This window comes from Loxodonta africana, chromosome 3 (genome assembly GCF_030014295.1).
Source record: "Loxodonta africana isolate mLoxAfr1 chromosome 3, mLoxAfr1.hap2, whole genome shotgun sequence".
Lineage (NCBI taxonomy): Eukaryota > Metazoa > Chordata > Mammalia > Proboscidea > Elephantidae > Loxodonta > Loxodonta africana.
The window spans coordinates 91,369,566-91,393,212 of record NC_087344.1 but is presented as its reverse complement, the minus strand read 5'-3'; the positions used below and the strand labels follow the sequence as shown (position 1 = coordinate 91,393,212).

Here is a 23,647-nt window from a genome sequence, read left to right as displayed (position 1 = left end):
ATACTGGATGGTGAATATGGTTTGTATCTTGGACTTTAAATTCTGAATAGATAAAAAAGACCCAAGTCACAAGATTGCATGTGCTTGTTCATTTGTTCATTCATTCATTCAGCACCCACTCCCTCAGCATTCCCTCTGGGCCTCCCCGTGTAGTCTGGTGGAAAAAGACAGCTGACTGATAGCAGCACAGGGTGATGAGAGTTGTGGGCCCAGAAGAGGCTTCTGGTCCTGCCATGGGGCCAGGAAAGGGTTACCTGTGGAATTTGGGGGGATGTCGTCCACTTTCAGCTCCCAAAGAATGAGGGAATGTGTCCACCAGACACCCTGGCCTCCCAGTTCTCCTGACCTCTTATGGGCTCTACCTTGGACAGGTTCCCCATTCACCCAGAAATGGGTACCTGGGCACCACCCAGCTCCCCTCCCCACCAATGCTCCTCTCCCCAGCTCTCTGCCTACTCACCAGGGTGCAGGAGAGCCTATTCTAGCCTTGCATGTGAGTCTGGCAGGACCCTAGTACTCTATGGGGCATGGGAGAAGGTGGCAGGGGACGAGGTGGCTGGATCACCCTGTGGCCTCCACTTCTGCCTGTGTGTCCAGGTCAGCCAGTCTTGGGTCTGCTCTGCTCTGGGTTGTGATTATTGTGGGATTAGCTGGGGAAGTCACTTCTGAAACAGCCTGCCTTGTGAGCCCAGCCTGTAGCAAGGTGACAACTCCACCCACCTTGACCTTTTTCTCCAAGGAACAGCCTTTCTACTTTATACACAGAGAAACCAAGAGCCAAGAGGCCCAAAAGGACAGAGGCTAGGCCCTCTGATGCTGTAGTAAACCTCTTGAGGACTTACCGTGTACAAAGCACAGGAGCAGGGGTGCTGCCACAGTGGATGAGGAAAAGTGAGGAGGGACTTGCATTGCTGAAAACTTTCTAGGTCTGAGGCCCTGTGTCAGGCACTGATATACATTATCTTACAACCAACTACTGTGCAAGGCAGGATTTATCATCACATTTTTAGATGAGGGAAAACATAGGCTCAGAGAGGTTAAGTAACCTGCCTGAGGTCACACAGCTAATAAGAGGCAAAGCCATAATTTGTGTATATGTTCCTTAACCTGCTCCTGGCCGGAGGAGGGCCATAGTAGGCAGTGGACTAGAATCTTTCAAACCTCAAGGTAGGAGGAAAAGCTTCCTTGGAGAAAAAGATCAAGGGGGTAGAATCATGTGTAACAGGCAGTGCTCACAGGGCAAGCTGTTTCCCTTTATCCAAGCTATGGTGGGATCTGTCTCGTTGGGGGATCCATGCCAACTCAGGACCCTCAGGCTGATGGGCACCCTGTCTAAGGGGATCTTAGAAGTGGCAAGGGTGGCCGAGGTCTGGGCTGGGATGCCAGTGGGAAGCGAGGGTTTGCCAGGCACCTGGCCCCACTCCTCCTTCCACTGGCCTCCCACAGCCATGTCTGTCTTCTTCTGCCCACTGGCCTGGTGGCCTCATAGCCATCCTGCTGGGCCCCTAGCTGGAGGCACTGAGCTGTGGCCCATGGGCATTAACTCTGCCCATGCTGCCTGCCACATGGCTGGTCTCACATGGGTGGGTGGTCTCAGCCAGAGCCCTGAGCCCTGTCAGGACCAACACCCTGAGACATGGCCACCCCTTGAAGGTCTTACATACCTGCAGGGCTTGCCAGCATCCAGCAGCCACCTGGCGCTCATTTGGCCCCCTACTTGGCGGACTGACTTGATTCTTTCAGCCTCCAGCAGCAGAGACTTGAGATTTTCTGGTTAGAACAAGGGTCAGGAAAGGCTCGCCCCTCCCAAGCCCCCTCCCAGAACATGGGAGTAAGGGTGAGCACTGAGAGGGCTGGGCACGGGGAGGCCCCAGCAGCCCCTGAAGCCAGCTCTCCTTGGGGTGGGCCCGGGAACCCCCTCTGCCCTGAGTGGTCCAGTGGCTACGCGTGGGCCTGCCCGTCCTCCCCCACTTTGGCATAGCTGTCTCCCAGGAAACGGAGAGTTTTCCCCCATTCCCATCATTAAAGTGCCAGGGCAAACAAACAGCCTAATCCAGATGAGCCCTGAGCCACAATCACACTCTCTTTGGGGTTTTCTTTTGATTTCCAGCACTTTTGAGAAGCCTGCAGTAATTGGTATTCCATGCAGGTAATGGAACTGCTGCCTCGTCAGTATTATGCCTTAATTTCCTTTATCACATAGCAAGTTGGAATTAATCGCCCCATCTCCTTCCTTTTTCCCACCAAAACCTATGACCAGCCTGTCTGCTGGTTAAAGTCATTTCGTGGCAGCTCTTGGCTCCTCTCCACTTCCCTGGGAATCTTTTTCTGACGAGAGCCAAAGAACAAGGAGGGGTGAAAAATCCATTTGTACAAAGTGGGGGTCTCCTGTTGAGAACTTGTTTCCCTCCCTGTTCAAGAGGAAGGAACGCGTCCAGCCTCCAGCCTCCAGCCGGCGCAGCTGACTGAGTCCTCTGTCGCTGAGAGGGTGGAATGGCCATATGTCAGCGGTGGGAACAGAGAATTCCTGTACTGGGGGTAGGAGGGGCGCCCGGACCAGGCCCTGGGAGTCTGTGTTTCTAGGGTTCTGTTCTGTGTCTGTGGGCCTAGATCTAAGATTTTCTCAGTGGTTCTCAAAGCTGGTAACTGACTCCACGGTCCTAACATTTCTGCCGTGCGGGTCTGTGTATTTTTAAACTGTGTGTTTTAAGATTCTAAGATCCTCTCCTGGGATATGGCGATTCTCTTCTATGATTCTAGGGCTATTTTATGATTCCATGAACTTCTTAGGCTTCGATTCTGCTCTATGAATGGGTCTTAGAGAAACAAAACCAAACTCGTTACTGTTGAGTCAATTCTGACTCATGGCGACCCGATGTGTTACAGGGTAGAACTGCTGCTTAGAGTTGTCTTGGCTAATCTTTCCAGAGGCAGATCACCCGCCTTTCTTCCACACTGCTGCTGGGTGGGTTCAAACCACCAACCACTGGGTCTTAGAAGGGAGTCTAATTGCTTTGCTGGGCTGCCTTAAGAGTGTGACCTCAGGCAGACCCAGGCTTTCTCCTTCCTCAGTTTCCCAATCTATGAAATTTTAGGGTTGGATCAAGTGGCCTCCAGGGCCTGAATTCCAGGTATGTTCCGCCTGCCGCACCTGTTGATTCCTCCTGAGCCTTCCCACAGTGCCCCATCTGCACTGGTCCTCAGCTTCTCAGGGGACCCAGAAGCTTTTCCCATCTGAGGCAAGCCCTTTGCCCATGTGACCCTAGCCCTCTCCCATTCCAGCAGGGAGGCAACCTAGCTTCTCCCCTGCAGCCCCAGCAGGACAGCCAGTCGGGGGTAGAGGTGGTGGTGGTGAAGACTTAAACTCTGATTGACAGGACCTCTATCTGCCTTTGTGGGGCCATACAGTTCACCTCATAATTTCAACATCTACAGCCTCCTTTCATTCTCACCAGCCAAGGCATGACGTTATTGTTAGTCCCATTTTACAGGTGAGGAAACTGAAGCTCAGAGAGGATAAGTACCTAACCTGTAGTCATATAGGTAGTTCCCAGACTTTACTCTGAGTGACTTGCTGTTAGCATAGCCTCAGGTTGCCTGTAGGCTGGAGTCCAAATCAACAGACAAGGCCAAGGCTGGCCAGGGCAATGCTGGGAGCTCAATGAGAACACCTGCTGGGGCTTTTCTCCCAGGAATCTGCTGCTGGGTGGGGGCTGCAGACCACCTACTTATACTTCTTTGCTGGAACCAACCCCAGGGAGGTTAGAAGGCTTCTGAGAATGAAGCCCATTCCTTCCAAATGCACCAAGAAGCCAGAAATAGCCTTCTCCATTTCCTTTTGGAATCCAGCTTTTCCTTCTGGATCAAGTGAGATGTCTCAGTGTGGGCTTTCCCAGTCCCCACTGCTGCCAGCTAAATTCATCTTTTTTCAAGGTCCAACTTAAAGCTTCCTTCTTCCAGGCTGTGAACCCTCTAGCAGCCCTCACTCAGGACAGAGATGGGAGGTGCCAGTGGGGGACCAGAGACCTCATCTCACAAGTGGGGGCACTGGAGCTTAGAAAGGAGAAGTGAGTGTGTGAGGCCACACAGCGATTTAACTGCCCTTAATTTTTTTTAATGTAATCAAGACCATCTTCTCTTGTTCTGGGTTGTGGCTGTTGTTTCTGGGGTTCTTGTCCCCTCAGTTTAGCTGTAAACCCTGTGAAGGGAAGGTCCACATCTCATTTTCTTCTTTTCCTTATAAAGCATTAGGGATTTGACAGCCTGGATTCTAGTCCTGCCTTGAGCTCTGTAACCTTGGGACAGTCCCTTACCTTTTGAGGGTTTTGATTCCTAATCACCCCTCCTCTCACCCACTTCACAGAACTTTTCAGAGCCAGCCAGCGGGCTAGGGATTGGATCACAGAACTGTCACTCAGTACCGTGTCTATTTGGGTTCCGGGCCCAGTTCTGCCAGAAGATTTCCTTTGGGCTCTGCTGAGTTTCCCAAGCAGACAGGTCTCCTTGTCCTCCCCACCCCTGTTCTTCTACCCTCTGTTGCCCTTGCCTTCAGGTCCCCCACTTCTCTCTACTGACCATCACCCTGAGCCAGTGCTCTGCCACCCTCATTACCCAGCAGCACACCTGCCTCCTTCTTTGAAAAACAGGTGCCAATGATGATGCCAGCTCACAGGACTCAGCCCTGCCCCAGACCCCTGATGCCCTTGTGAGGACCTGCAGCAGGGCCTGTGTATCGTGGGCATGGAAAAACTGCCTCCTTCCTCCTCTGGTGTCTAGGAGACTGAGGCACAGTTAGAGTAAGGGGCATCCCAAAGTCAGACCAGATGTCAGAGGCAGAGGCAACCTGGAGTAATGCCCAGAGAAGGCCCATGAAGGGCTTTCCCACAGCTGGGACCTGGCGAGGATGAGAAGGGGAAGGGTTTGTATCTCTCTGAGCCTGGCTCTACAGCGATGGCTGAGCTGTGTGTCACCGGCTCACTGAGCCGTTGGGATGATTTACTGAGCCCACTCTGGTCTGGAGGAGCACTCCCAGGGCTTCCCCAGGCTGTCAACAGGGAGATGAGTACCGTCCGGGGCAGGGGGTGGGGGGCTACACATCTTCTTGGTGCTTGACGGCCAAGGTGAACAAAGCCTGGAAGGGCTTCCTGTGGGGACTGCCAGGGTCTCACCTGCGAGAAAGATAGTGGCAAAAACAACCACCCCATGGGTAATTGAGTTTACTAAAGTTCTACCCTGGGAGCTCTGGACCCCGGTAGGCCCAGGCTGGGGCTCCACTCATTTCTGCCTCACTGGGGTGGGGCCAGTGTCAGGTGCTATCAACAGTTGATGATTGACATGGTCTTGAGGGGTGGGAGAGTTTTGCCAGCTGGATGTGGAGTTGTACCAGTAAAGGCAGCGGGTGGGAAAGCCCATGGTTTGTCCTGTGACCGGTGACCAATTGTGGGAGGCAGGTGGTCAAGGACAGGCCAGAGCAGTTAGCAGGGCAGCTTCAGGTGTTCCTGAGTACCCTGTTAGGGCACTTGGTCATGTTCTAGGGGACCCGGGAAGCCAGGCAGGACAAGGACAGGTTTGCAGTTTAGAAAGATGGTTCCCTGATTGGGCAAGGTCTTTGGTTTATAGCCCTGCTCCCCATACATGGGCAGACTGTGAGGGCTGGGGGACCAAGGCACAGTTTCCTTTCTGTCAGCCTCACTCTGAGCCTGGTAGTGGCTAACACCATACCTCAAAAGGAAAGGAACTGGAAATCAGCTTTTCTGCTCCTGTCATGTCATAGAGGACGACAGCAAGGCACAGAGATGGCAAGGAACTTACCCAAGGTCACACAGCAGAGTCAAGACCCTGGGTCAAGAGTAGGAGAGAGCTGTTCAAGTCCTGCCAATGCTAACCCCATTCTCAGTGAAATAATCTTAACTTCTCTCCAAACAAAAGCCAGCAGCCTCCCCGGCACAGGCCTCAGCAGTGGTACAGAGTGACACCCTGACACTCAGACCTCATGCCAGGCACACAGGTGGGGCTTGGGGGGGTGGGCGGCGAGCTCTTACTAGCCTCCTGGGCGCAGCCAGTCCCACACAACCTGTCAAGAAGCCCAGGACCCAGCACAGAGGGGCGTCCCAGAGATGCAGCAGGGCCAGCACCAGGAGATGGATTTCCCAATAACAGGGTGTTTCTGCCCGTTTGTCACTGGGATGGGCTAGGAGGGCTCCTCTTGGGAAACACTTCTCCTACCAGCCTTATTGATGAAAGTATTTGCATTTTCCACTTAGCTAGGGCTACTTCCCAGCATGTGCAGCCACTGCCTGGTGGGTGGAGGGTGCTGCATCAACATTGCTGCCCACAGCAGGGCCCAGGGACTCACTGTTCCTCCCCAGTCAGCCTGGGTCATCTCAAGATCACTCATTCCCTCGCCCCACTCAGCTGCACCAGGAATGACTGACTGCCTGCCTTCGCCACCTTAGCATACCGGTTCAAACTGTCGACTGAGGCTGTGTGTGCACCTCCTGGGGTCTCAGAGCTATGCTGGGAGCCCTGGGTTTCCCATATACAGTCAGTGGGGCCAAGTAGCAGAGCCCGGAAAGGTCTGCCCAGCATCACAGTATGTCGAAGGCAGAGCAGGGCTGAAAGGAGGGCTGGAGACTTCTCCTCAGCTGCAGAAGAGGAAGCTGAAGCTGCTTCTTCCCATCAGGTGTTGGTGGCCAGGAGAACAGGGCCTGGAAAGGGGGTCCTTGGTGAGCTCTGGGGTCTGCCTGAGGGAGGCAGCCATGTATCTTCCAGCTCCAGGTGGCCTGGCAGGTCAGACAAGAAAGTCCTTTGGTCAAAGAAGGCCTAGGATCCGTACTGCTCCCCAACTGTCCAAATGAAGGGGGAATGTGAAGCGGGGACCCAGGCAGGACTCTGGGCTGGAAGCTATAGAGGGTTTCCTGGCCATACTTCCTGCCCTCTGGTGGCATCTACCTTGAAGATACCATGAATTTTGCTCCAGCTGTTTCCCTGGGATTTATAATCCCAGTGCCATGTGGGTGGCTGAAAAGCTGGGTGAGATTGGATGGAGCCTGGGGTTGGCAGGGAAGTGGCCCGCCTTTGCCATGTGTGCCAGCTCCTCCAAGCAGCACCCCATGGACCATGCTTGGTCCCTTTGCAGGACCCCTGCTGATCCCAACGCCCCCACTGCTCCCCCACACCCATCTCCCCACTTGCCCCTCTACCCCACCCCCCACAGCTGTCACTGGCTCAATACCTCCCACAAATCACTGAGACAGGAAGATACCTTTGTCGTCTGTCCCTCGGAGACGCTCTTCTTCCCTGTGGCGACAGGGAGTCCCACATACCCCAGCGAAGGCTTGGGCCTACCTTGGTGACAGTGAGACCAGCTGGGATGTGCTAGAGCCAGAGAGAAGGGACTTGCCTGTGGGAAGCCCCAGTTGACCCTCTTGGAGGGGCTTGACAGAACCAAGAACCAAAAATGATTCATGTAGTGAGGTCACAGATGGGGAATGTCAGATGGAGGGGGTCCTTAGAGACTTGTTCGCATGAGGAAACTGAGGCCCAGAGTGGGAGGACGGTTTGTCAGGGTCATATGGCACCTGCTCAGTGTGAAGTGGTGCAAGGGGGACACTGAGATGAGGGGACCTTTCAGAAATGATAGGGAGGCACTCGTGTGGGGTCAGGTGGACACCCAGGCTGAGAACACTAAGAGCCCTGGGCCAGGGGAGAGGTGCCTGGGTTCAAGTCCTGACACTGATACATACTGGCAGTGTAATCTTGTTCAAGTCCCTCCCCTTCAGGGCCCCCAGCTGAGTTTGCCTGAGGACAGTGTCTCTTCATTTGGGACAGGGTGGTGTGGATAACTCATGGAGTAATTAATACCTCTGCCCACTGCGTGATCACAGGACACTGTGCTGATCCTGACTTCCCCATGTCATCCTGGGATGTGTCCTGGAGCTTGTCCATCCTGCTACCTGGAGCAGCTTCCCCACTTCCACCCGGGGAATCGGACCCACCCCAAGTGCCAGCTCTTCCAGGAAGACATCCCTGTGCCTGCCTCCCGTTCAGTTCAGTCTCTCCCTCTGACCTCCCCGACCCTTCATAACCTCATTTTGACACCTTTTGTTTTGTCTTATGGTTTGACATGGTTAGAAATGTGTAGCTAGCTCTATGGTGAGTGGGAGGGGAGAACCTGGACAATTTTGAGAAAAATCTTTTTCAATTTGAAAGCGAGGATGCCCTGCCCAGAAAGTGGTGCTCCTCACACTCACCCCACTTCGTCTCCCTCAAACCCTTCACATGTCTGCCCTCCCCCTCAGCGCCTACTGCTGCTTCGGTTCCTCTTTCTCCCCAAGTGGGATGAGAGGGTCGGGGGAAAGGAAACTCAGATGTCACCTGCTGATGGATGGTGGTGGCCTGAGCTCCGGAGCCGGCTGGGCGGCACAAAACTGCCAGCTGAGCCCTGCTCAGTGTGCTCCGGTGGGTGCTGGCTTCCCGCGAGGCCCTGTCCAGACACTGTGGGAACGGTTTGCCTTTCAGACTTCACAAGGAGCTTGAGTCTGAGACTGTCACCATGTGGACACGGAGGCTGAGCACACAGTCCCTTGTGGAAATGGAATCAGGGGTCATCCAGAGCTTATCGACACCTGTGACTCATGCATTGGCCGTCTTGGAGTCTTGTCGCAGGAGCTTAGGATGTACAGATCAGAGCCTCAGTCTTAGAATCTCGGGTCCTTAGAGGGTTGTTGTCAGCTGCTGTCAGGTTGGCCCCTGACTCACAGCAGTCCCAGGTGTTACAGAGTACAACTGCTCCGTCAGGCTTCCTAGCTGTAATCCTTACAAAGCACCAGGACCTCCTCCTGCGGAGCCTTTAGGTTAGCAGCTGATTGCAAACCGCTTGCGCCACCTGGGCTCCTTTACACCTTAAACACACGGAAGCTGCTTTAAATGTTATACCGTTAGATGCATGTGATCTTAAACTGGGGATTCTCAGACACATCACAAGTCCACGGGGGTCCAGGTTTGAGCCCAGTGCTGCTGAACCCAGAAGCTGCTGGTGATGGGTTCTAAACCCCAGTGTTTCCTGGAGCCCCCCCTGGGGCTTTTGAGGAGGCGCTGGGGAAACAGAGCCAAGGCGGTCTCTTCCAGGGCCTGTTTCCAACAGTGCAGGTCCATTTTATCTGTTTCGTATGTTGAGGTTACACTAGGAAAGAGGGCTCCTTCTCTTAAAAATAAAGAATAAAGTTGCCAGGCCCTGCGCTTGGCAGGACCCGCCGCAGCCTGAGAGGGTGGCTCTGGCCGGCGGGTGGATGTGCAGGCAGGAGGGGGGCCCCTGGGGGGGGTGCAGGTTGCTCCAGGCCACTGTCTCCTCCCCCTCTCACTCCTGCTGTGTTGTTGCCACGGCCAGAGAACACTCCGGGTCTGTCGTCCCGTTGACTGGGGTGACAGTTCAATAGTGGCTTCCTGGGCTGTCATTTAAATCTGCCTGCCAGGTTAGTAGGCCAGGGGCGGGCTGGCACACCCCCCACCCCCACCCCGGATTTGCGTTCTGCTGGCAGCGGTCGTCTTGGCAACACCAGGGCCTGGTGAGCTCTGCAAAAGGGTAGCCGGTGGGGGAGGGGCGGGGAGGGAGGCGGTCAGCCCTTTCATCTCCCCAACCCCGGTACAAGTGGCCCAGCTGCCTTAGGGCTGGGCTGTGGGCTGGAGCCAGGCCACCCGGTGCTGGCTGGGCTGGGAGAGGAAGTGTGCACCAGCTCCAAGGTAGGGGCTTTATTTACATCTTTGCTCTCAGCCGCTCAGCTGCCCTGGGAGGAGCAGGTATCCTCCCCAGGTCACACAGCAACAATGTTGAGCTGGAATCCACCCTTCCTATGGGTCCCTGGTGTGCCTTCAAGGAACATTCCCTGGGGCCCAGGACTTGTCTGTAGAAACCTGAGGGCAGATGGAGCCTGTGGCCCTGACATCTCTCTTAACCTCCCTGCCCCATGTGGCCTGGTATCAGCCCCCTCTCCCTCATCCTGGGCCCTCCTCTGGATAAGTCCCTGGTCTGAGTGCTGGGATCTCCTTTGTGTCACTCTAGGCCAAGTGCTCTGCAAACACCTCCTATTTTTCAGTTTTTTTTAGTAGAGCTGGCTCAGAGTCAGAGGATGATACCAGGCTCTGCTGTGTGATTGTAGGCCAGTGCTTCCCCTCTCTGGGCCTCATCTTCTCATCTGTAGGATAAGGGGCTACACCACAGCAGTGTTTCCCCGGGTGTTGCTCATGGGACCACTCATTTCTTGGGAAATTGATAGATATGGCATCCAAAAAAGGAGTTCCTTGGTTAAACATGTTTGGGAAGTGCTGGGGATAAACAAAGTCAATGAGAGATCTTTACTGCAGGCCCTCTCAGGGCCTTTAGTAAGCCAGTGGACATCAGGAATCTCCATGGGGTAAAATTCATGACGACCACCTGTGCTCTCTGGCCTGCACTTTGCCCCTCTCTTCCTCTGCTTGGGAAACCCTGGTGGTGTAGTGGTTAAGAGCTATGGCTGCAAAGCAAAAGGTCGGCAGTTCAAATCTACCAGGCGCTCCTTGGAAACCCCATGGGGCAGTTCTACCCTGTCCTATAGGGTCGCTATGAGTCGAAATCCACTCACAGCAACAGGTTTGGCAATGGGTTTCCTCTGCTTGGGGCGATCATCTGTCTTACATGGCTCACCCAATCCTGAAGGAAGCCCTGGCAGCCTGGGCCCATGGGTTTTGTTGGCTTCTAAATAGCAGCCCATGCTGAACAGAGGTGGGGAGCCCCTAGGTGAGCTCAGGAAAAGGCAGACCCCTGCACTGGGTTTCTGAGGGGTGGCGTGGTGCCAGAAGGGGTGAGTTGGCCTGACCTGGCCAAGCTCCCAGGTTCCTTGCACTCGGCCCCTCCTTAGCCCTGAATGGCTGGTCTGTTAGCTCCTTCACACCCCCAGGCCTGTGATCCCTCTTCCTGGAATGTCCTTAATTGATCGCTCCAATCTCATGGCTTGGCCGACTCCTTCTCTTCCTTGAATATGGTCTACCTCCTCCAGGAAGCGTTCCCTGACCTCTGGGCTGGGTGGCCCTCCTCTGGCTTTCTGGCCACACAGTGGGATTTGGAATCAGGACACCTGGGTTCAGCTGCAGCCCATCTGCAGAAATACGGAGCAACCAACCTTCTCTCTGGGACTTGGTGCTCTGGCTTGTGGAAGGGGAGAGCTGTCTAGAGACCTGCAAGACCCTCAGCTCTTGTGATGGCTAAGAGGAAGCCACACAAACCAGCTTGCCTGGCAGCCCTGGCTGATCTTTGTTTTGAAGCCCCCTCTCTACACCGAGGCTGCAAGGATGAGCGTGGGTGGGAACAACAGCCATGAAGGATACGTATTATCTCAAGGAAGGACGCCTCTGGGGGCGGGGAGGGAGGTGCCGAGTGATCATAATAATTTCACAAGATCATAGACTCTGGGCACTAAAAGGGGCTTAAGAATCAGTCAGCACTACACCTCCACTTTCCAGATGCAGAGGCAGGCCCCGCAGGGTGACTGGCAGACCCAGGGTCACATACACAGCAGCTGGAGCCAGGGGTGTGACCTCATACGCCTCCAGCTTGCACCTTTATGCTTTTCAATTTATACATCCCTGGCACCATCCTTGGCCCATTTGCTCCTCACAACAACGCTACGGGTTTGGCAAGGTAGGGATATTATCCCTGGGTGCCAGAGGAAGAATTGAGGCTCAGAGAAGTTGTACAACTTGCAAAAGGTCACACAGCCCACAGGTGACAGAGCCAGAGCTCGTTAGACCATGGACTGTCAGGCTCTTTCCTCAGCCTGCATTCTTGTTACAAACAGCAGCTCCCACTTCCTTTGTCCTGGATTTCCCATTCTCCCCGCCTCTGCCCTGGGGTCAGCCTCTCCTCATTGGCCCCTGAAATTCTGAGTCCTTTGTGGCAGCCCATCTGTTGCCATGGCACCAGATTATGATGTCACAGACCCTGGATAACTATGTGATGCTCCTGGGGTGTGAAGCACAGGACTCACAGAGGTGGGCATTGTCCAAGGGGCAGACCAGCATGGAGAGACATAAATCCCTGGAAACAGGGAGCTGCATGGCCTTGAGCCCAGTTGGGGACTCGCCCTGGGAACCAGAGCCAAGGCCAGGAGAGTGGGGGTCTAGCATGGCTTGCTCAGATGGTCCCAGAACGACTGCTCAACCCTTATGTCTTGGCAGGACTGTTGTGTCCCCTTGATGAGGGGCGTCGGGCACATTACACTCAACAACTTAACGTTTGGATGCTTGCTGAGATTCCTGAGAGAACCCTTTTAACTTTTGTCCTCGTGTAGTGCTGCATGGGAAAGCTACCATACCCACTTGCCCAGAGAGAGAAGGAACTTGCTCAGGGTCACCAGTGAGGGGATGGCTGTGCCAGGATTCAGTCTCAGCACTGATTCCAAATCCTTTCATGTAGTTACTCTTCGGACGGGGCCTTCCAAAATGGTTTAGTCTAGGACTAAACCTGAAAGTAGCTGTGCTGCCTCAGTTTCCCCAAGGTAGACCACAGGTCATCCCAGACCCAGGCTTATTCTGCTGCGCCCTTCTGAGCCGTTTTGCCTCAGTCAGGCACCTCTGTGCCATCTGGTTGATCCTGCCCCACTGTGCCTCATCCTGTGACCCCTGGGAGCTGAAAGGTGTTTCACTAGTCACATTAAAGTTCCCCCCGGGTCGTCATTCTTAGTGTGACGGGCTGAGGGCCTTAGAGGAAAGAGCCCAAGCTTTGGCAGCTGCAACACCAAGTTGGAATCCCACATCTGCCACCTACCACTTCTATGGTGCCAGGCAGGGCCCTCACCTCTTTGAGCCTTAATTTCCTCTTCTGTAAAATGGGATTAACAACAACTATCAGAATAATTGTGAGGAGTCATTCACTGGAATAGCGGTTGAAAGGTGCCAGGCCAGAGCCAGGGTGGAAAATGTCCAGACTGGTCCAGACAGTGAACAACTTTGTTCCAAAAAACACCACCATGTCCTTCAACATATGAATGGATAAACAAAATGTGGTATATACATACAATGAAATATTGTTCAGTCATAAAGAGAAATGAAGTTCTGACACATGTTTCAACATGAATGAACCTTGACAACATTATGCTAAGTGAAATAAGCCAGGACCAACAGGACAAATATTGGATGATCCCACTTATATGAAATGTCTACAATAGGCAATATGTATAGAGACAGCAAGTAAGTTAGCAGTTACCGGCGCAGGAGTGAAGGAGGAATGGGGAATTATTGCTCAGTGGGTACTGAGTTTCTGTTTGGGGTGGTGAAAAGATTTTGTAAATAAATACTGGTGTGATATCTGCACAACATGGTGCATGTAATTAATGCCACTGAATTGTACACTTAAAAATGGTCAAAATGACAAATTTTATGTTATATATGTTTTACGACAATAAAAAAAATTTGGGAAAACGCTTACACTTACCACCATAGGGTTCCTGCCCCTGTGACTGCTACCTCCTGTGCCCAGCTGGCCTTGAGGCTGCCCTTCAGGACTGTGATGGCACTTTCAGCTGCTCTGGACTCCTTCCCCAGGCTCTACCAGGGTTTGGCACACTGTGGGGGCCCAAGCTCACCCCCAGAATGACAGTAGGAGGGGATCTTTGATGGGCACCCAGCTGACCCTATATGCCCAGTGACAGAGTCCCTTTATCCCCTTTTGGAACCTGCTTTACTGTTCTGGGGCTGCCTGCCTGTGGAGCATTCTTGCCAGGCCTGCCCGCTTGCTCACTTCTGGGGGCGGCTGGGTGGATTCTCTTCTGTGTGCTCGGTGCAGAGCCTGTACAGAGCCAGGGCTCGTGGAACACTAAACTCACGTTTCCATGGGGCTTTCGCACCTACTTGGGGCTCTTCTACATCTGATGCCACTAAGTGTTTTGTTTGAGGAGCTATGGTGGGTCAGAGCAGGTGCCTGACTGGGTTCAAATTGTGGCCCTGCTCTTACCCAGATGTGACCTTGGGTGTGTAATGTAACATCTCCAGGCCTGGATGTCTTCTATGTCAGGTGGGGATGTAGTGGGGCCTTCTTCATGGGCTGCCTGAGTAAAGCACAGAGACTAGCACACGGGATGCACTCAGTATTAGAGCAGGAAAGACAAAACACTAGGATATGCGTTTCTTTTTTTTTTTAGATTCTGAGTTTTCTTGTGGAGGGAAATCCACTGGTATTCACATTAGGACATGTTCCAGATGCATGGTTTATTATGGTACTTACTTTAATATGATTATGAGCTATGATTTATCAAAAGGCTATATTGGTATCTATTACTGACAACTGCCCCTGGGTGCTAGGCTTAAGGAGGGCCTCTTTGGGGCCCTGGGCCAGGAGGCAGGAGAGCTGTTTCTTGTCTTTTCCTTGCTGTGTGTCCCTAGGCCAGCCCCTTTTCTTCTCTGGGGCTTAGGCACCCCATCTCTAGGTGGACTCTGATTCCTTGGTTGTTTTCTAGCCCTAGGCATACAGAGGTGTGTTTCTAAGGAAAGTGTGAAGGAAACTCAGCTTAAAATGCAAATATGCTATGTGGATTCTGTTGAAAAGAAAGGCAGAAATGGAACAGATTCAGGGGTCCCAATCCCTGTCCCCAGATCCCTGGCAAAGGGAGAAGACAGGGTCTCAGAGGCAGCCAGGGGGGCCTGGGAGGACTTACATAAACCTGGCCAAGAAGAAGGGGTTTCCTGGGGGGGCGGTGAGCCCCAGCCCTAGAGGTATAGGAGCAGAGGCCAGGGAGCTATGTTTCTGTTCAGTTCAGCATCCCACTGAGATCTACCCAGAGTTGGATCCTGAATCTGACATAACTCCTGCCCTGAAGAAGCATCAGGCCAGTGGAGGGAAAGGCCGGAAAACAAACCATGTTGGACCATGGTGATCTAGAGCAATTGTCAAACTATGGCCCACAGGCTACATGTGACCTGTTGCCTGTGTTATAAATAAAGTTATATTTGAACTAAGCCACGCTGATTCACTTACCTATTACCTGTGGCTGCTTTCACTCTACAATGACAGATGAGTAGCTGTGACAGAGACCATACGGGTCTGAAAAACCTAAAGTATTTACTTTCTGGCCCTTTACAGAGATAGTTTGCCTATTTCCAACCCAACCTGGAGGGAAGTTCAGGGGATTGTAAGAGCTCACGGGAGGCCTCTAATCCAGACTGGAGATGGTCAGGGAAGGCTTCTCAGAGGAGGTGATATCTAAGCCCAGTGTGTAAAGGAAATAAGGTGGAGGTGTGGGAAAGGGCTTTCAGACAAATGACAGCTTGAGCAAGGAGTGTTGGAATAAATAGCACAGGGAGTGCGGGGACTCACCAGCAGCTGAGTTGGGCCAGATTGGGAAGTGTGGGGAGACAGGCTGGGGCCAAGGGACCTATTAGGACCTGGGCAGAAACAGGGACCTGGTGGCCCCTGAGATCACATCCAGCCCAAAGGTCATTCAAGAGGAGGACTTTGGCTTTGGAGTCTGGCACATCTGAGTTGGGGGTCTAGGCTCCTCAAGGCTTGGGGTGAGTTACTGCTCTGTGCTGAGGCGTCCCCCCTTGAGCTGAAAAGAGACTCCCCCAACCCATTCCTAGGCCTCCTGATCTGGGACTGCCTGAGGAATTAGCTTGCCAAATCACCATCCATTTTTCCAACAAAGAAACTGAGGGTCAGAAAGGTCCAGTGATTTGCTTGAGGACACACAACAGACACAGCACAGCAAGGACTTGAATCCAGGCCTCCTGACGCCTTGTCCAGTGCTCTCTTTCTCTCATACCATGTTGTTCTGTAGAAGGTCTTGGACCCTCAGCCCAAGGTTGGCGTGCAAATTGAATGCAGATTTGATACAGATGAGCCCCTAACAATTAGAAGCCCAGGCTATTGTGGAGGATGCTGGAAATCAAGGCTGGAACCTTGTGGCCTCCAGGCAACCCTGGCTCACCCACTAAAGGCCTGTCAAGATGACCACCCTCACTCCTGCCCTGGATGGCTAGATGTAGTCAGCATGGGTGCTGATGCTCAGATAGGAGCGGGGCATTAGGACAGCTATAAAGAAAAAACCCATTGCCATCGAGTTGATTCTGCCTCATGGTGACCCCACGTGTTACAGGGTGGAACTGTTCCATAGCGCTTTCTTTTCTATAAACATATATTTTCTTTTTGTTGCTGTTGAGAATATACACAGCAGAACATACACCATTCAACAATGTCTACATGCACAGTTCAGTGACATTCTTCAAGGTGTGCAACCATTTCCACCCTCCATTTCTGAGTTTTTCCCTCCCCATTAACATAAGCTCACCGCTCCCTCAGTTTCCTAGCTAATCTTTTAAGTTGTTGTTGTCAGTTTATCCCATATAAAACCAAACCAAACCCATGGCCGTCAAGTCGATTCCAACTCATAGTGACTCTATAGGACAGGGTAGAAGTGCCCCATAGGGTTTCCAAGGCTGTAATCTTTAAGAAAGCAGACTTCCATATCTTTCTTCCATGGAGCAGCTGGTGGGTTTGAACTGCCGACCTTTTGGTTAGCAGCCAATTGTTGAACCCCTGTGTCACTAGGGCAGGATCCCATATAGATAGACCTTAAAAGAGCACAGTGCCAAAGCAGACAGTCTTTACCAGTTAAGCTAAACTACTGTTTGGTTTTGAGAAGACTTCAGGGGGGTATTTTTGATTTAAAGTTTAAAGATCATCTCGTGGCAGTAGCTGCAGGGATTCATCCAGCCTCCATGGCTCCAGAAAAATCTGGATTCCAGGAGAATTTGAAATTCTGTTCTACATTTTCCCCCTTTTGATCAGGATTCATCTATGAAATCTTTAATCATAGAATTTTCTTGACTGTAATTTTAATGGAAGCAGATCACCAGGCCTTTCTTCCAGGGTACTTCTGGGTGGGTTCCAAATGCCAGCCTTAGGTTAGTAGTCAAACATGAACAATTTGTGCCACCCAGGGACCCCAACAGGACCAAACCAAACTCATTGCCATGAGTTGATTCTGACTCATAGTGATGCTATAGGGCGGAGTAGAACTGCCCCACAGGGTTTCCAAGGCTGTAATCTTTATGGAAGCAGACTGCCACATCTGTCTCCCACAGAGCAGCTGGTGAGTTCAAACTGCCAACCTTTCAGTTAGCAGGAGAGTGCTTAACCACTGTACCACTGGGGCTCCTCTCTCAAGACAGCACAGAGCAATAATAATGGCCCCTAAGCATATGGGCAGCCCTTTCCTGTCCCCTCCCTGACATCAAGCTCCTCACAGGACAGGGCACTGCAGCAGCAAAGGGCCCTGGGCTAGCGTCAGTCCCTGTGTTCTTGTCCCAGCTCTGCTACCAGGCCTGCCATGTTCTCTGTGAGGGCACAGAATGCCCCGTTTCCTTCACTTCTCATTAAGACTCGACCACAAAAACAGCAATAGTGCTTGCTGACTGAGCACCTGCTCTGTGCCAGGATCTCTGCTGGGTGTTCTTCCCGTGTCATAACTTCCATTACTCCTCCTCAGAGCCCGTTGCTTTCTTCTCCCCTTCATAGAGGTAAGAAAATGGAGGTTCAGAGGTTGACATCCTGAGGGCACACAACTAGAAAGAGGCAGAGCAGGATTCAAACCCCAGTGTGGAGGTCCCCCCTCCAGCCTGTCAGTACCCCTGGGGCAGGGACCAATTCAGGTTTATGTGATAACTCCAGGGCCTTGCCTGGGAGATGCTCTTTCTACCACTCTGAGCACATAAAACACCTCATTAATCTTGCCACAAAGTAATCATTTGCTTTCAGGATTCATTACCAAGCTCTCTGGTGCATGCTGAGGCCCCCAGTGTCCAGTATGGTTGGGGAAGTAGGACAGGCAGGCCTAAGGGCTGAGAACTGGCTGAAGGGGCTAAAGCAGCTATTGGAGAAGGCTTCCTAGAGGTGGTGACAGTGGAACTGGACTTTAAGGGAAGAGTCAGGGTGTGACATGGGAATGGGCATTCCCTCAGCCTGATGGATCCTGTCACTGTTCCTGGACTTGAACTCCTGGAGAGCAGGCCCAGGTGTCACCTGTCTCCACCTGGTGCTCCAGTCTTCTCTCCTTGGTGGGCTGGGTACCCTGGTCTAGTGACCAAGGAAACCTGACTGACTGTGTGTCCAAGAAAAGTCTCATGTGCCCACCAAGCCCCTCACCCTCTTCTCCTTGCCCCGCAGCCAAGAAGACCTGTGCAGACAGCGACTTTACCTGTGACAACGGCCACTGCATCCCTGAGCGGTGGAAGTGTGATGGCGAGGAGGAATGCCCTGACGGCTCCGATGAGACCGAGGCCACTTGCAGTGAGTCCTGGCCCTCAGTCCGGGGAGGGTGGCCCTGGCTCTGGGCCTCAGTTTCCTTATCAGATCTTCCCTGTTGGGTGATCCTGGGGCTCATGTGAGGTGGTCGATGAGCACAACCCCAGGCCTGCTCTGGGCCACGCTTTTTATAAATAGTCAGATGTGTCAGGCTGCTGTTTTTCTAGTTACCTATTTCTGGGCTTTCTTCACAGCCTTCTTGGGCCCTGTTCCCAGAACAGTGGGGGCCGGAAACAGCCCCACAGAATGCTCCTGCCCAGAGTAACTACAGCACGTCTTCCAGGCCAACCCCCAGCCTCCACCACTATTTTTCTTGAGGGCCTTAATCATAATTTTAACAGTATTAATGGCAGCTGATACTTATTAAGCACTTGCTGTGTGCCAGGACTTCATTAAGCAAACTGTATGCATCAACTCATTTCATCCCGACGGCAGCCTTACGAAGCAGGTACTATTACTTTCTGCATTTTGCAGAGGACACTGAGGCTCAGTGCTGAGTGACTTGTCCACAGCCCCCCAGCCAGGACTTGGAGGGCCCAGCTCTTCCCTCTGCCCGGATGGGCTGAGCCCTGGAGCAGGGAGCCCAGTCCTCTGTGGCTGGCCGGGTGGAGGCAGAGACTGCCCAGGGTGAGCACAGGGCCAGAGCGAGCCCCAGGCCGGCCCCCCCCCGCCCCCCCACTCAGGGCTTTGTCTCTCCATGATTTCTGTTCCAGGCCCTAATCCTCAAAGCAAACTTACACCCAGCAGGTCATTCCATGACATTTGTTAAATTAAAAAGAAGATGAGAAAGGGGCGGGTAGGACCAAACAGTCCCCAAGGCTAAGCTTCAGCATCATGAGCCGAAGACAAAGGGCTGGGGGAGGGGGCACGTGGAGGCTGTGGGCACTGGCAGGGACCCCGGGAGCCCGTCTTTGGGGTCACAGCCACCCCTGAGGCAGAGGCAGGGACACAATGGAGGCTAGAGTCCCATCTAGGGCTGTGGCTGGTGATAACTGGGTTTCCTTGTCTCCTAGCAACAGAGCTACCAGTCTCCGTGTGAGAGAGAGAAAGGGAGAGAAAAGGAGAGCAAGAGCCACCCCGCCCTGAGACAAAGGGCCCACGTTTCCTTGTACAGCTGCCCTTGCCCCCCCACCCCCCAGTCATGCCTCAGGCCCCATCCTTTCCTCCCACAAGTAGCCAAACTCCATGCTGTCTTGGAGGGGCCTGTTCAGGAGGGAAGCCCAGCCCTGGTCTTAGCATCCCCGGGAACAAAGCCCTGCCACGCCCACTGCTGACTTCCATCCTCGCAGCAATGGGAGGGGGGTGGATCCCCATTTAGAGAGAGGGAAGCTGAGGCTGGGACAGGTTCAGCACTTGCCCAAGCCTTCCCGGGTATCAAGGGGAGAGCCAGGACTTGGCTTAGAACCAGAGAAAGAATGCATGTTTAGGGAGGAGGCTTTGTAAGGATGTGGTCTTGGGTAGGGGGGGCTTTTCCACCATTGCAGGCTGCCTGGGGCAGGAGGGGAGGGGGAGAGGGAACACACCATGGCTATTATTGGGGTTATGCTCCCCCTTCTCCCCACACCTGTCTCTTCGTGTTGCTGTTGTCCTTTTGCATCTCCCCTCCCCCACCTCTGCTGCCTTGAGCCCCCCTCTGCCTCTCTACACTCTGACCACTTCCCTTCTCAGCTCTTTTCCTCACCCTCCTTTTCCCCATCTCTCTCTCCTCCCTGTCTTGCCCCATGCTTCTCTCTGGGTGTGCAGGGGCCCTCCTCATCCCTCCTTCCTCCCAGCTATAAGGCACTATTATTTGACAGTTGAGCTGGAGGCTCAGAGAAGTTGAGGGACTTGCTTCAAACTGCACAGCTTATTCATGGAGGGTCTGTCTTCCATGACAAAGATAGCCTCCAGCCCCTCTGAGGCTTGACAGGGTATCCTCAGGGTTCAGCCGGAAAGGCAGCACCCCAGGAGTTGGGAGGCCCAGTTCCCCTCAGGGCTTTTCCAGTAATTTGCTGTGAGGTCCTGCATCCTTCTTGCCCCCTCTGGGACCCCGGTCTCTCACATTCCAGAATTCCAAAGACTTCACGATTCTAACATTTCTGGGCTCAGAAATTCTGTGACCCTTAGGGTTCTGAGACTCTCTTTCTCCTTTGCCTACACCGAGCCGGGGCACAAGGCCCAGGATTCTACTTCCTGAGCAGTTACATTGGTTAGAAGGGAGGAAGGCCTGTGAGTGGAAGGGCTTCCTGGAGAAAGTTGGCCAGGGGGACCTTGAGGGTCAGGCAGAATTTGGGGCAGCAAGACCTGGTAGCTTTGCTCACAGCTCCCCGACTGAATGGGAACCCAGCAGCCAGCCTGCTGCCCATTTAATTGGCATTGCTATAGCAACCTCCATAGCCTACTAGGTTCCTGGGGACTGTGCCAGCTCTCAGGATGGAGCCCCCTCCACACCTCCCAAAAAGACTGTAAGCAGTAAAGCCTAATGGGTTTGGTATCTGATGTAGTTGGGTTCAGGTCCTTTAACCTGTGAAACCTCAGGCACATTGCCCAATCTCCCTGAGTCTCAGTTTGTTCATCTGTTAAATGGAGTTATGGTGCCTGTCTTACAGGGGTTTGTGAGGATCAAACACAGGCAAGTTGTCCCTGCCGGAGTAAATGGCAGTGTTATTTTTATTATTATATTTTGACTCCAGGCCCTTCCCACCCTCCCCCTGCCCCACCACCAATTTAAGGTATTAGAATAGTGTAAGTGAGAGGGGGTTGCATCCAGAGGGAAGGGGTTTGGGAGCAGGTACCCATTCCGGGCTCTCTGCACTGTCTTTTCTGCCGCTGGCTGGCTGTGATCTCTCACAGCCTTGTTTCACTCTGGTTCTGCTCCTGTGTCTCTCAGATAGAGTCAGGAGTCACAACAGGAAAGCCCAGAACATTTGCCTAATGACAGTAGCAATTCAGCTCTAATTATAGTTCAGTTGATTGGGGAGGGCTTCTGACGCTCCTTCCAGTGTGTGTTAGGAGGGGCTCGGGGTGAGGTGGGAGGATGGTTCAAGGTGAATGAGTTACTCTTCTGGGTGCTGCTTATTGCAAATGGGCTTTTATTCCTGCATCTTAGAACCTTCCCACCTGGAAGGGTGGGGGACGACTTATCGATTAACCACGCTCACAGTTTCCTGGTGTTGGGTGCTGTGGAGTTGATTTTTGACTCATAGTGACCCTCATGTGACAGAGTAGAGCTACCCCATCGTGTTTTCTAGGCTTTAATCCTGGGGTGAGCAGATCACCAGATCTTTTCTCCCATGGAGCCACTGGGTGGGTTTGAACTGCCAGCTTTTCGGTTGGCAGCCAAGTGCTTAACTGCCGCGCCATCAGAGCTCCTTCCCTTTCCTATTAACCCATTACCATCAAGTTGATTCCGACTCATAGCGACCCTACCAGGCAGCATAGAACTGTCTCATAGGGTTTCCAAGGCTGTAAATCTCCGTGGAAGCAGGCTGTCACATCTTTCTCTGAGGAGCTGCTGGTGGGTTCGAACCACTGACCTTTCGGTTAGCAGCCAAGTGCTTAATCACTGAGTCACCAGGGTTTCCCCTTTCCCATTAGAGATGAGGAAATGGAAGCCCAGAGAGGAAAGGGGATTTGCTGAGATGGCCCAGCAAGTTAGGGACTGACCTGGTATAAAAGAGCTCCCAGGTGTAACTGTCCGCTTCTACAAGGTGGGATATCCCAGCGCTGTGCTTTCTGGGGTAGGAGCTCAACTGAGTGGCGCTGGTAGTTCCCGCCATCTGAGTCACTGGACCCCTTGGGAGCTTACAGTCCCCATTTGGAGGCTGTCTGCCCTAAGACTTTCATGAGCTAACACTGTAGACATGCTCACTCAGTGAGCAGCTGCCAAGCACTTCCATTCTTTTGTTCAACAGACATTTTCCTTTTCATTAATTTGTGAATTTATGAATTGGAGAAAGTACCAGTGGATTTGGCTTTCTGGGGTAGGATTCTCCGGGAATGTATGAATGCCTAGAGGCATACAAAGATGAGTTTCAGACCCTCCTTGCTGACTTTGGGGGATTCCAGTTGCTTGAGAGACAGTGGGGTTCTTCACTGCTGCCTTTCAGAACCTGGGGACACTTGGGTAGCAGGCCAAAGGCACCCCTCGGGGATGTCTGTTACAGCGAGAGGCTGCTGGGCGGGGGGAGGGTTGGCCTGCATCCTGCTCACCATGTGGACTGATAACGGGTGTCCCCAAGGATGCAGCCAGGGACCCCCCACCAGCCATTCGCATTTCAGGAAGTAAAACAAGGGCAGCTGTTTTCCCGAGCTCTGAGTTACTTCCAGGCTCTGAGTGTAGGGACTTCCAAATGTTTCCATATTAAAACACCCACCAACAATGGGAGATAATTTAACCCCCTTTTCAGACAAGGGAAGCCAAACTGCAGGTAGATTAAGTGACTCGCCTGGGACCTCAATGATGGTAAATGACATCTGGACCCAGGAGTGTCCAACTCCAAAACTCATGCTTTCTCCTGCATCATGCTGCCTGGGGGCCTTTGGCTTCAGTATGCTGAAAGTGGACATCAGACCGCCATCTGGTGGGCCCTGCCTGAGCAAAGGCCCAGTGAGCCCTCACCCCAGCAGCCCCTCTCCTGCCCAGAGGTGCCAATGAGGCCAACAGGGTCTACCTCCTCATTGCAGTGGTTAGGAGCAGCAATGTGGGGCTAGAGAGACCTGGGATGAAGTCCAGTTCTGCCCCTCTCCACCTGCCTTTGGGCAAGCGACTTCTGTCTCTGGGCTTCACTCCCCCCATCTGTCAAGTGGCAGTAATGATGGTGCCCCCCTCATAGGGAGAGGTTGCATAGCAACACTTACCCACAACGACTCCCCGGGGAGTGCGGAGGAGAGCCGGGTTCCAGTCCTGGCACTGGGGAAGCACTGCATCAAGACAGATAGTTTTCAGGGAGACAGGTGGTCGGGCCACCCGACATCTGGTAGCTGTGTGACCCTAGGTAGGTCCTTCTCTCTGGGCCTTGGTCTCCTTGTCACTGCAGTGGATACTCATCGGCGTGACCTCTGAGGCCCTCGTGTCCTGGCATTCCAAGATGGTGCCTTTGGCTCTTTGGAGGTGGGAGAGGTGGGCTGATGTCAGGCATTGCTGAATCCTCAAGAGCCTGTAATTAGAGCTGTCTATTTAGGGACAGAGCAAATGTCTTATTAATTATAAAGAAAGGAAGCAGACGGATTGTTTAATCATTGTCCTTGCTGAAAGGTTATGCAATTAACTGTATAAATATTCATTAAAAGTTCAAGCGCCTGCCTGCTGTGCTGGGGTCTGCAGATCTGCAGAAACCA

The 23,647-nt window shown here is 52.9% G+C and overlaps 1 protein-coding gene across 19 annotated transcripts in view; it reads left to right on the top strand.

The window, feature by feature from the left end:
- The window catches only part of LRP8 (LDL receptor related protein 8), a 92,394-nt gene that overhangs the window by 28,306 nt on the left and 40,441 nt on the right, over positions 1 to 23,647 (top strand). For all 19 annotated transcript variants that reach the window (XM_010591261.2, XM_023549582.2, XM_023549579.2 and 16 more), the window contains exon 3: positions 18,191 to 18,313. In XM_010591261.2, the coding sequence (XP_010589563.1) occupies positions 18,191 to 18,313 (123 nt within the window). The remainder of the gene's footprint in view (positions 1 to 18,190; positions 18,314 to 23,647) is intronic.